This window comes from Euprymna scolopes, chromosome 9 (genome assembly GCF_053919585.1).
Source record: "Euprymna scolopes isolate OS-2025 chromosome 9, ASM5391958v1, whole genome shotgun sequence".
Taxonomy (NCBI): Eukaryota; Metazoa; Mollusca; class Cephalopoda; order Sepiida; family Sepiolidae; genus Euprymna; species Euprymna scolopes.
The window spans coordinates 12,669,835-12,683,901 of record NC_136490.1 but is presented as its reverse complement, the minus strand read 5'-3'; the positions used below and the strand labels follow the sequence as shown (position 1 = coordinate 12,683,901).

At 33.2% G+C, this 14,067-nt stretch overlaps 1 protein-coding gene across 2 annotated transcripts in view; it reads right to left on the bottom strand.

The window, feature by feature from the left end:
* Positions 1 to 661: 661 nt before the first annotated feature.
* The window catches only part of LOC145284433 (uncharacterized), a 314,222-nt gene continuing 300,816 nt past the window's right edge, over positions 662 to 14,067 (bottom strand). For both annotated transcript variants that reach the window (XM_080133243.1, XM_080133242.1), the window contains one exon: positions 662 to 1,148. In XM_080133243.1, the coding sequence (XP_079989369.1) occupies positions 921 to 1,148 (228 nt within the window). In that variant the 3' untranslated portion in view covers positions 662 to 920. The remainder of the gene's footprint in view (positions 1,149 to 14,067) is intronic.

The window sequence follows — 14,067 nt, the reverse complement described above, 5'->3', positions numbered from 1 at the left end:
CTGGAAATCTAGGGAGACTTCTTGTCACTCAGATTCCAGGAAACACTACAGGTCATTGTCAGTGAACGATCGCTAGTAATGAACGAAGTGAGAACTCCTAATGAATATAATAATAAATGAAGAACTGGGAGGGTGATTATCAACTTGCCATTCACTGGAAGGGTACGTTGTGTACTGCAACTTGTGGATGATTATTACTCTTCAAATTCCAGAGATTTCGAACTTACCAATGGTAAACAGCTATGACGATAATGCAAAATTATTTTAAACAGCTGTCGACGGAGGCAGAGAATCAAAGAAATCTGGCGAGACCTGTTGTCAATTAGCCTCCAAGGTTATTTTCAGTGGCAACATTTTATGAGTAATTAATTAACTACTTAAATAATAATAATAATAATAATAATAATAATAATAATAATAATAATAATAATAAAGAAGATAAAAAATGTTCGCGTGTAGTGAAATAGTGGTTGCATCATTTTTAGTCAGTATGTGAAGTTATTACTGATGTTAATTTCTTCCATAGTAATGATGCTGAATGTGTTTTGCATTTATGAAATAAATTTTAATCATTAAACATGATCCACCAGCTTCTGCTTCCACAAATATGCATAAAAACAAATTCGCTTCGATTTTATAGAAAAAAAGGAAACTTCAGATATTCTTTGTTTTACTGGAAATTTAATGTTCAACATTTCCTTTTGTACAAACGTGATTTTATTTGCAAAGTTTTTGTTGTTTCGAATTTTAAAAATTATGGGTTTAAACCCATCAATTGTCTTGTTTTGTATCGATCCATAATTTGGTTTTATGGCCATCCGTAGTTTTTGGTTTTATATTATCCATCCATATTTTGGATGTCGTAATTTGATCGACCGACACCATGTAGTTTCTACGTTCAAACACAAGATAAAAAAAGGTCACGATTGCTTAATGCATTTTTCTTTTTCGTTGTAATCAAAATCTGTTGTTTTAATGAGAGAGTTCGCATCTTTGAGAGATTCTCCAAATGATCGGATGGGACTTCCGGTTGACGTTACACTTGACGTCATTAAAGGTTTCAATTGACCAGTCACTTTGTCTTTCACGAGTTGCGCCCCTTTCACTCTTTTCCATTTCATTCGACGATTCTGGAACCAAACCTTCACCTGAAAAATAAAAAATAATAAAATAATAAAATGAAATAATAAAATAAAAATAATAAAATAAAATAAATACTAATAATAATAATTTAGATCCAGGGTCAAGGAGGATGGAAAGGCCGAAAAATGAAAGCACTTACCAGACCTCTACTAGATACTGGGACTTTGGTGAGGATTATTGCCTCCCAAATTCCTGCGAAGACTAGTTGTCATTGCCAGCGAGAAAGCAACGGCAAACGACTGTTGCGATAACGCAAATTTATTTGCAGATGCTGTCGATAGAAGTGAAAAGTACTGAATATTTTAGGAGACTTGTTGTCACACAAACTTCGGGGAACACCACCGGTTTTTATCAGTGAGCAATCTCGTATGATGACCTGTGTGAGAACTCCTAGTCAGTGAAATAATAATAATAATAATAATAATAATAATAATAATAATAATAATAATAATAATGATGATAATGATAATGATGATGATAATAATAATGATGATAATGGTAATGATAATGATAATAATAATAATGATGATTATGATGATGATAATAATAATAATAATAATAATAATAATAATAATAATAATAATAATAATAATAATAAAGAGGAACTCATGATCTGCTATATATAAATCAAAAGATCCTGAAGGAAGTAAAAAGGAGAAGGAATGTAGCCATTGCATGGATCGGCTACAAAAAAGCGTACGGCAAGGAGCACCAGGAAGAATACTGAAAAGCTTTGAAAAAAGGAATGGGAGAAATTGGAAGTAGAGGAATGGATGGAAAAATACAACGAATAACAATAATGAAAACAACAGAAATATTAAGAAAAACCATTGAATGCGGAGACTGATAAACACGAGTCACATGCGCTGGCCAGACAAACTCCTGTAGAGGCAAAACGTGAAGAAGCGTTACATGGAACCAAGAACATTGAAACTGCATATTCATAGATTCTCTATCTTCTCCTCTCTCCCATTTAAGAGTGATATCAAATAGTCGAGAAGGGCCAAAGAGGATGGAAAAAACCAAGGTGAGAGCGCTGACCAGACCTCCGTTGGATAAGTACGAAGAGAACTGGGACCTTAGGAAGGCTTATTTCCACTCAAATTTCATTGGAGACCAATGGCCGCTGTCAGCGATAAAGCAATGGTAAACGGCTTTTGTGATAACGCAAATTCGTTTTCAAATGTTATCGAAAGAGGTGAAGAGTACTGGGAATCTGGGGAGATGTTGTCACTCAACTTCCAGGGAATACCACAGGTTGTCTTCAAATGGAGAGGTCCTTGATGACCTGTGTGAAAGCTCATTGTGAGCCAATAATAATAATAATAATAATAATAATAATAATAATAATAATAATAATAATTTGAATCCAGGGGAGCAAGCACAACGCCTGGCAATAATGAAAATGGCTGAATTATTAAGGAAAACATTTGAATATAGAGACTTATTACACATGAGCTACAAATATAAAAACTGCAACTGGAGTTAAAAAAAGAAATAGAGGGACACTCCATGGAATCAAGAAATCTGAAACAGTATAATTGTAAGTTATCCCGCTATACCCAAAATATAGTTTAGCATCAATTGACACCATACCATATAGTCGTGAAGAGTCAATGAGGATGGAAAGACTGAGAAGAGAAAACACTATCCAGAACTTCACTGGATGGATGTGAAGATGACTAGAATCTTGGGGAGCCCTATTGCCATCCAAATTACAGTAAAAGCTAATAGTAATTGCCAGCTAGGAATCAAAGGTAAACAGTTGTTAAGATAACGCAAGTTCATTTGCAAATGTCATCGAAAGAAGTGGAGGGTACTGAGGATCTAGTGATTTGGTCAACTAGATTCCAGGGAACATCAGATTGTTGACAGGGGGAAATCTTTGATGATGGTCTGTATAAAACCTCCTAGTGAATACAAAATATTAATATTAAAAGAAATACTCTCTCTCTCTCTCTCTCTCTCTCTCTCTATATATATATATATATATATATATATATATATAAAAGACAGGGGGACGGGAAAGGATTTCTAAAAATAATCTTATTGAATATTCCGAAGAAGGAGAAAGACTATTCTGTGATCTGCCTTGCTTCTTTTATCGTCAAACTACTTAAGATAAAATATTATATTACACATTTAATTATGCATGCTATTATTTCACCCTCTTGTTTTCCATTGACTGCTTGTACTTACACACACAAAAAAACACACACGCACGCACACACCCACAAACACATTTATATATTAGCTATTTAAAATATTTCTTAAATTAAATAATGAGCAGATATTTGGATTGCCTACACGCGTTTCAGAGCAGAATGTAATTTACGTCACACAATGAATCACAAAAAGTAAAAATTCTGACTCATAACAACTTTTTTTTATATAAGTCCTATTCATCTTAACATGTTTAATACGCATGTCGAATGAAGTTTTAAATCACAGTAAATCACAAAAAAATCTCAAAAGAGAATCATAGAAATAGTATTCCGACAAAATAGAGAGATAAAAAGGAACAAACCAAGTTATGTGTTCATCAACGTTTCGTCTCTGGATGAATAAAAGTAAGAAAACAAAACACTAATACAAATATTTGAAAATATATTTTTGATGTAATGAAATGTATGATCTTGTTCATTTTAGAAACGAAAAAAGTCGTTAGAAATTCAAAAAAGTGTGTCGCATAGCGTTATGAAAGAGAGATTTTTTATAACGCAATAAAGCCGTTAATATATTTAAAAGATATGATGCAATTCACATTCTTTTTGGGACAGATATGTGCGTTATAATTCAAATATGAATGTGTGACTGAAATGAAATTAGTGTATTTTTGTTATATTTTTTAATGACTGATTATATGTATTAACTATTATAGTTGGCATTTTCTATACTGCGGAAGTTAATATATGTGTAAAATTAAATTATGTTTTGATAGAAATTTACTTATTAATGACGATAAATTGTAGAAACTTCCACGTTGTTTAATTGTGCTTGAATTTGCGATAAGCGCTAATTAAAGGAGTCTCCGTCGCGGTTTATTTGAAATGAATTTAATTATTTTTGTTCAAAGTCAAAAGTATGATTATGCGTCAATGAATGGGAGAATAATGCATTCAGATAATTGCTATTTCTTATATCACTTATGTTCATTGAGCCTTTTCTCTAATCTACGTTGGGTATATATGGTGGCAAGGAACACTGTATATGCATTGGAAATTAGTTTGTTTTGGAATTTTTTTTTTTTTAATGTTTGCTTTATAGTTAGTGATGTGGTTTGTATGATTGGAATTCCTAGCTTGTTTAGTCTGTTGCAAATTATTAATTATATCTGTTTATGAGAGAAGTGTCTAGTGTATATAATTTTTGCCAAGATAAATAAGCAAAAAAAAAAAAAAAAAAAAAAAATAAACATCTGATCCTTTATTGAAAGGAGACGAAAAATACTTGAAGCTATGAGATTTATACTATCTATTAACAGAAGGTCGTTATCCGTCGAAATTCAATGCTAAGTTGACGTTCTGCAAAAAAAAAAAAAAAGAAAAATTTTGATTAAATTTCAACCATTTCTATTTCATATTACTTAATAAATATGTTGTGAATTTCAGTTGTTTTTTTAGTATTTTAAAGAATTTTAAGCTCATAATATTAGCACAACATTGCATTAGAAAAAATATTACCGAATTCTATATTTATTTGTTTTCGATTACGCAAAAAACTTGAATGTCAATTTCTTCTGCAGACCTCAAAGTTTAAACCGTAAATGTTAGACGTATTTTAGCAATAAAGTCTTTAATGGATTTTAATCAAAATTGGAACAAGAATTCTAGACATAAGGTTTAGTTGATTTTAATTTTCGTAAGACAATATCACTTTTGCAAGCCGTTCTGTTAGATGAATTAATTTTATTATTAACTAAAAAATATATGAAAAATGTAATTTTACAGAATTAATAAGAGTAACAGAGCGCGGACGCGCGTATGCAAGATCATATGAAATGCAAAAAGACCATAAAAAGAACGTGTGCAACAGGCAGATGAACACGTTATTGACGTGGGTAACGTCACATATGTAACGGGAAGTCACGCGTTGTGAGAGAAAAAGGAAATAAATGTCATTGTTACAAAAAAATGAGTTAAGTTATTACTTGTCCTATATTCCTTGTGACCTGCTCTGCTACAAAGTGTTAGGTCTGCGTGTGTAGACGTATGTAACGTCACTAAATAGTAAGGAGAAGTGGAAAAACTTTTGAATTCATTCATCTAGATTGCATTTTATTATTAAAAACAAAACATTAAAGAAAAATGGCGATTCAAAACAAATTATCGATAGAGCAGACCAGACATTGAGAAGAATACAAACATTACTTAATTACATTGACTAGCAGAAAATGAGTTCTACTAGTTTTCTATATTTACTCTTTTTTATTTTGAATTTGTAATTTGAAATGCGTCCAAGCAGGTATATTAGAGGTTCTGTCTGGCAGCTTGTTTTGTTTGATTTTGAAATATCATTTTTCATCATTAAAAACGCAGGAATGACCTTTTCTCTGCATCCCTATTTCTCACAGTAACGACGTTCAAACTTTGGTTCCTTCCTTGAATAACAAATGAAGGAAATTGTTTCCTATAATACCGACAAAAGACTTTACTTTATATTCGTGTCAGAAAGAAATTTGATGCACAAAGCTGATCCCAAGAACTTCCCGTCTGTGGAACACATAACCACGGCACTACTTTCTGTTTACAAATCCAATGCTAACAAATACTTGTTAACATGGATTTTATTCCTCAGCCCCCCCCCCCCAAATCAACAGAGTTTAGACTATCTTTGTAATGCCCTTCTCCGATTGCGGTTATAGGTCCTGTGCATTTCTAGGAAGTTCACCTTCCCAGGCTTTACCTTCTCTCTTTGAAAGGAGTTAGTTTATTGCTAATCGTCTCAGGCGCCCCAACCGGGGATGCCGTCGGAGCTGCCCAGGCAACTTTTGCAGATCTGAGTGTTTCTCTTCTGGGGTGTTGACTTTTCAATCTCACTTTCCGACCCTTGTGTCACATTTCTCGCGGTGAGAGAGAAAAACGTCTATCGCTACATGATCGATTATAAGACCATAGCTTTGATCAATGTTAATCTAATTATTAGTCCTCGCGCGAAAGAGCAGGACACAAAATGTTTTAAATAATAATAATAATAATAATAATAATAATAATAATACAATGACAGTAACAAAGACTTTCGCTGGCAAGAACTACTATTGAGCGTAACCAGTTATACAGTCCTTTTGAAATTTTCATTTCTACTTTTCTCGTTATCTACTGAATATTTTTAATAAAACCTATATGAAATATGTTCCTTATTAAATTGTAAAGATTTTCTATTCTGAAAGGAATTTAAAAAAATTTAATCTAAAAAATTTATTCTAAAGTTTTTGTTAAAAAATTCAGATTTTCTCATTATTCAGATATGTATGACAAAGAGGGAGTTGCAAAAAAGAGTTGTGGCGTGAGGAGAAATACAAACTGAAACAGAGAGAATATTCAGACTTGTAATAATACAAAGAGGGGGTTACAAAAATGAGTTGTGATGGGAGGAGAAATACAAACTGAAATAGAGAGTAGACGAGTTTTTATAAATACATGCAAAACCACATTCATTTTTTTAAAATCCAAATTAATAAATTAAATAAAATATAATCTTAAAAAGATACGATACAAGTTAGAAAAGCATTTCATCCAAGGCATGAAAATTGTTAAACAAAATGTTTTTACTATAGGCTTTAAAAATAAAGGTACAAGATTCAATTTGAAGTTTATTTATTTTCAAAGTGCACTTTTATACATTTTACAAAGTAAGGTATTAAATTTTTATACCTTACTTCGTAAAATTTATAAAAGTGCACTTTGAAAATAAATAAACTTCAAATTGAATCTTGTACCTTTATTTTTAAAGCCTATAGTAAAAACATTTTGTTTAACAATTTTCATGCTTTGGATAAAATGTTTTTCTAACTTGTATATAAAAGACTATATATTCGTCAGTGTCTCCATATTTTCAAACTCTATCACTTCCGAAACTAAAAGTCACAGAGCGGCGCTAGGGGCTTGAAATGAATTTATTATCAAACCGTTCTTTTCTGAATCTTTAGCCGGTTAAAATTTTTAAGGGGTCAAAAATGGGTCAAAATTGAAAAAAAAAAATCGTACATTTATTTATTTTTAATTTTAAATCAATTCATATGTGTGTCACGTTGGTACAGTGGTAACGTCACCAGCTTTGCTTCGGTTTCGATTCTAGGCAATGGAACCTAAATATTTTTTTTATATTTGAAATCACGAATCTATAATGATATATAGATAAATTAAAATATCATATTTAAGCGTATTTTTCGCCCGGGCAAACTCCTCTAGTTTTCCTCAACTTTCATCCGAGTCCTATTAACCCTTGCCCTCGACTTCATAACTAGTGACTAATTAGTAATAATGATTGAATAAACACATCTTTAAAATATTTGTATTTTTTAACATTAACATACTAAGTTAATTTCATCATATGTCAGACTCTGTATACTTGGGAATAGTTGGGCGATCATTAATGTTTCTATAGTAAGTAAGAATAAAACTTACTCAAGTATAAGAGTAAATGAGATTGCTAGTGGAATGATGAACTGTACCATGAGAGGATTGAAGACAATCGGTGCAATGGATTGAATTTGATTGCTTAAGAAAATGTCTCGAAAAATGTGTTGACATCGGACTTGCAGGCGCACACGCCATAGTCAATCAGAAAGCTGACCCACGGTATTGTTTTATACAGAGGGAAAGTTCTATAATTTTTCTGGGAAACATTCTAAAAGCATCGTGCACTGAATGTAGAACTAGTTCGATTACACTTGCATCAAAACGAGTCAACCGTTATTGACGAACCTTTGATAATCACAATAGAATCGAACTCATTTATTTGATCTGCTTAGGATTGAACATTAATTATTCATATTATTTGGATTCTTTAGACTACTGTACTCACCTTGAGTGTTATTTTCATATTTCGGTCGATGTAACCTCCGACCTTCTTCAAGTTTATCTTTTCGAACTCAGGAATCTGCACGGAATTTCGCATGGGACCTTTTATATAATCCACAATGGTAACATGTCCTCATTCTGTCAGCCATGACTGGGTCGGGGTCCTATACAATTCGCAAGAAGCCGTAGCGTAGTGAATAAAATACTTGGTAAAATTCAGAGAGGATTTTTCGCCAGTTGATTAAATAAATGGTTCTGTTCGAAATTCTGTGCAGATTCCAGAGTTTGACATAAAAGATTCTCGAGTTCAAGATACACATGAAAAAGGTCGGAGGTTAGATCGACTGAAACGTTGCGAAAATAAAACTCAAAATGAAAATAGTAGTTCGAAGAATTCAAATGATACGCTTAATCTGTTTTTTTTTTTTTTTTTTTTAAATATTAATCGAAGAGGAGATTGGCAGAAAAAACTACGCGGACACAAAACATTTTTCAACACAGATTTCAGTTGGACCAAAGAATGGCTGCGTTCTCAATAAGAATCCATGGACCTTGGTATAGACTTCAAAGTGATGTAATAAATGCACCAATAACGCAACAATTTAAGGTAAATTTAGACAGATGCTGGACTACTGTATCCTTTTCTCTGTAATTTTTTCCGCCTTCTTTGAACATGGCATTGAAGCATAATTGTTTTATTTTTGTCAAATAAATTGAATTTAATTGAACACATCCAGTAAATGATGACAATGAGTGAGTTCTATGGATCGACGTCAAACTCCTGTTCTGTCAATCAGTCACAAGACAACACAATTAGTTACAACGAGATCTGGGAGGGTAAATTGATATAGAAGGCTTACAACAAGCCGTTCATTGTGATCTGCAGCAAGACGACACTTGCCTGCGATGATATTTATAATGCCTGTAACTGAGATGTTTGAACGATGAATTTTCAGGTAGTGTTTTATTTATCATGCCAATTGGTGGTTTAGAAAGTTTCTTGTGTTTGTTAAAAAAAAAGACGATTAGTCAATGGCTATTCTCTCACACATTGAGACCACCACCATTTCCCGCGTTTAGAGAGTTCAAAATCGACTTTGTAATCTAGTTGGAGATGATCGCTTCTCTTCCTCATAACCATTTTCTCACGAAATAGTTGTTGGCAGTCTTTCCTTAAACTATTACTAATCTCATGATAAGTGCTCTACTGAACAACCGCTGCAGGGAGGTGACATTGGCTCAGTGTTTTACGACACGGACGGACAACCTGGGTGTGCCAAGTTCCATTGAAACACTGTCACTTGGGGATGTTAGCAACCTTCATGTGAGCTTTTCCGTAAGTACCCGATGTGTTTCTAGAAAGAATTCTTAATAGAAAGATATCGGGGAAACGAATGCCAACAAACTCATCATGAATGAGGTTTAACAGTAATAACACCCACTGCAAAACTTTCACATCAATAACTTGCTATAAACAATACAAAAAACTCATCTTCCTTCCTCTGTGTAACTAAAATCAATCATAACTTCCATGAACAAGGTTTTTATCCTACCCATGGAATACGTTACCGTGAGAATGTTTCCGTACAGACTACAACAAACTGATCGTTTTTAAACCCAATCGTAACAAATATCGATTAGCCCTCCTATGATTAATCCTTAGGGCTATGACAACAGCATATTCTTTTTATTGCTTTTACTCTCGAGTATATATCTGACACAGACATAATTAATAAACCGAGAACCACATCACTCTCCATAAAAACATATAAGATATCAATGGATATATACATGAGAATCAAAACAAGGAAAAGAATATGCTGTTGTCATATCCCTATTGATCATAGTTCTCAATCCTTTCACACTACTTTTATCATCCAATTGAAAATCTGACTAATCCTTATCCCCGAAGTCTTTTTAGCCTCGATAAGTCACGAACCATTAGTAAAAGGCAAACGACAGACCTGTGTATTACAGCCTGCATAGAGTGTAAAATGACGTTTACAATCTAAATAAACGTTTTCAGTGATCAACTATGGACCACCAGCAAACAATAAATAAATAGGAGGAATAAAAGAAATAAAGAGATAAAGGAAAGAGTGGATGTAAAAATGCGGATATTTTATCGGAAATTAAAGTTTAAAAGGGCAACAATAGGCGGGTTTAGATGAGAGGCAAAGCAGTGCGCGTTGGAAAAGAACTTTCATATCCGGACCTCTTACGCCCTTACTGACGCCGAACGAGGATGACATTTAAATTTGAAGAGAGTAAGAGAGATAGGTATAAATAGATAGTAATATATATATATATATATATATATATATATATATATATATATATATATATATATATATATATATATAGAGAGAGAGAGAGAGAGAGAGAGAGACATGAATATATATATATATATAGACATGAATATATATATATATATAGATATATATATAGACATGAATATATATGTATATATATATATATATATATATAAAGAGAGAGAGAGAGAGAGAGAGAGAGAGAGAGAGAGAGAGAGAGAGAGAGAGAGAGAGATTTGGAGTCAGCCAGTCTAAATAGAAACGCATCCTGGTGAACTAAAAGTTCCTTTCTTTTTTATTAGTCAGAGAATTGTTTATTTTGAAGAATTCGTCACACACGGTTCTGACCAAAGCTATTTTGTAAGGTGAATGTGTTGCTTTGTACTGTTTGAAACTATAAAACGCTTTTCTGTCGAATGTGAAAGCACCAAATGTTATGCCTGAACACAAGAACACGTCAATTGCTTATTAAGAGTAAGCTTAATATCTATTGTTAATTTTTCAAGGATAAACAGCGGGTTTACTGTATTACAAATTGTCACATCTGGAATGATATGACACCTAGAAAGAAAAACATTCACATAAAAATTATAAAATGAGGAAGTAATCTCCTTTCGTCTGTTAGTCTGATGTCTGTCATCTTTCTTAAACTATGTCTTTCTCTTTGCACACACACACACACACACACACACACACACACACACACACACACACACACACACACACACACACACACACACACACACACACACACACACACACTCGAAATTGCTCGTAGAAGCATCTGGAAGGAAAGTTAAAATGATAGAATAAACAAACTGTTTTAAAAATATGCTAAGATGCAGAAAATTAATTTTATCTTCGTTCTATGTTTCAACTATATACGGTGAACATGCGTTCATTTTCGGCTTACTAGTGAGTTATACGGGCATCACCAGCAGGCACAACCTCAACAAAACAATATGAGGATGGACTTTTTACTTCCTAAGATAAAAAAGAGAAAAAAAAAAGAGACCAAGAAAACTAAAGAATCATTTCAATCTTTGATGAAGGATTTTATGTAATAAGTATATCAACTTTAAGAAATGAAAAAGAAAAGAAATTTTTCTGCATCTTAGCATGAATTTAAACCAGTTCGTCTGTTTTTCTATACTTTTCACACACACACACACACACACACACACACACACACACACACACACACACACACACACATATATATATATACGAGACGCGTAAAATTAATTTCCTGAACACAAATGTTTTGCACCTGTTTTATGTCTCCCACAATTAAAATTGACACAGAGCAACTAAACTTTGTGTCTAGAATCCTTATTTTATTCTTATTAAAATCTATTGTATGATTATAACTGTAGAACATGTCTAACATTAAAGGCGGAAAATTAAAGACTCATAATGATAAATTGAGATTGGTAAATTATATAGAAATTGTATAAGTATTTTCACGAAGTGCTTCAACACACATCTATGGTTCCACCCTATTAAACATTTACAACAAGAACTCATCTAACTACTCAAAGTATAAATAATTTGTTAATGATTTTTAATATAGAAACTCGCCTATTTGTTGTTCTTTTCTTTGTAAATAAATAATTTTTTAAATCAACATCAGCGTTCTTATGCTTTTGTATTCGCAGAGAACCCCCCCCCCAAGAACCCCCCTCGGTTTCCCGACAACGACACTTATATATAAGGATTTATACTCGCATCTATAAGTAAAATATAACATAAGTGACGGACATGACTTTTTTTAAAAGTACATATATAACGGCGCAGGAACGATCAAACAAAAGATAGAAATAAAAATGTGACTCGGCAAATGAAACGCTTTTATGTGTGATTCTTCCAAATCAATGCATTTCATTATCTTGCAAAAGTCGTTTTGTACACACGTGTGCTTTTTAAAAGTCTGTTCCCCCGCCACCTGATGCTAGCCAGCGCTTTCTTGCCCTCGTATTCACACGCCCATCTAGTCCGGTGAAAAATTACTTCTCCTCTCGACCACGAGGAATATTTTGTTCTCATTTTATTGTGATGCAAGCTCGTGAGCACTTGCTAATTTGCATACGTGCTTTAACGGCTGCTAATGCTAATATTTTCACTAGCCAGCTATCCTTTGGCTACTGCTGACTTTTTCACACGCGCTAACATACGCTCTGTTACACATAGACGTATCTCTAAATGTTATTCCAAGCGTTAGCGTAACTGACTAAACCATATTTGAGACAAAAATGAAATTAAAACAAACGTCCGAGCAATAGAGTTAAGAACGTAGCCTGGGCGGATTTTCTTAAAAGGCGTATGTTCAATTTGCGTTTTGAAGTTGAAAATGATATTTAAAATTAAAACGTGACAGACAAACCAAAAGTCTATTTCTAAACCCAATGAGACAGACAAACGATAATTATATTGAAGATCGAAGCGTCATGAACGTTTTCACGCATTTAATATATTGTGCCTATCGAATCTGTGCGTGATAGTTGAAACGCACGCCAGACCCAGCCACTCATGTATATGCGATGCTGCAGCTAAAGACGATTTCCTTCACCAACATAACAATTTTGTTTTCGGAGCAGCTGTATTTATGTTATAATTCATTTTTATCTGTTTATAATAACATCTCCGAATGTCAGTTTGTATAACGGTAACCAGTGGAACTTGTACACATGTCTCTTTTCTTAATTACTGAAGAATGATAATTGCATTATGCAAAACAAAAAACAAGGGTAAGTGTTTATGTTGTATTTCTGTGTTTAAAAGAATGACAACACACTGATACATGAGATTATAACAACATATATTTATTGTCAGTGAACGTTGTGGATTGTTGGCTTTAGGAGGAAGATGTACACACGGGAATTCGGCGGGTTGATTCATCTCGGGCATAAATTGTCAATCAACAACTATATCCGTTTTTATTCTTATTATATAACGATTTGTACCCACCTAAAACGCCCTTTTAAATTGACATTGCCACTGCCTCCACACCCAAGAGCGTTTCACTGAATTGGTCTGATTTCGATTGTACCTGTGTAACGTCTTGCGTGTCCGTGTACATTTCCCTACGCAATAACTCTGTCAATTTTTAGTCTACAGACTCGAAATTTGATATACAGAGTACTGAGATTTTGGAAAATCGATGTGATATGTTTTTGGCCAGAGATTTGGCGATGAAGGGGTCAGTGTTCAACGATTTGACCTTTGAGAACTCTACCAAACTCCTCCGACAATTTTCGGTCTACGCACTCGAAATTTTAGATATAGATTCCTTGGGCATAGATATAACTTAATAACTGGATTTGATCCCAGAACAATAAATTTTAAGGGGTCATATAGGGGGTCAAAGTAAAAAAAAAAATGACCTCTGCGGTCTCTTCCAAATTACTCAGACAATTTCTGATCTAGATATTTGAAATTTTACATTAAGGGTATTCAGAGATAGGACAAGCTTTTTCATCAGTTTGGGTCGAAAAGTTTTAGTTACCAATATATAAATGTACGTATGTATGTCTGTTTGCATGTCTGTCTTAAACTTTCAATAGAGGCAACGGATTTTACCAAGATCAGTA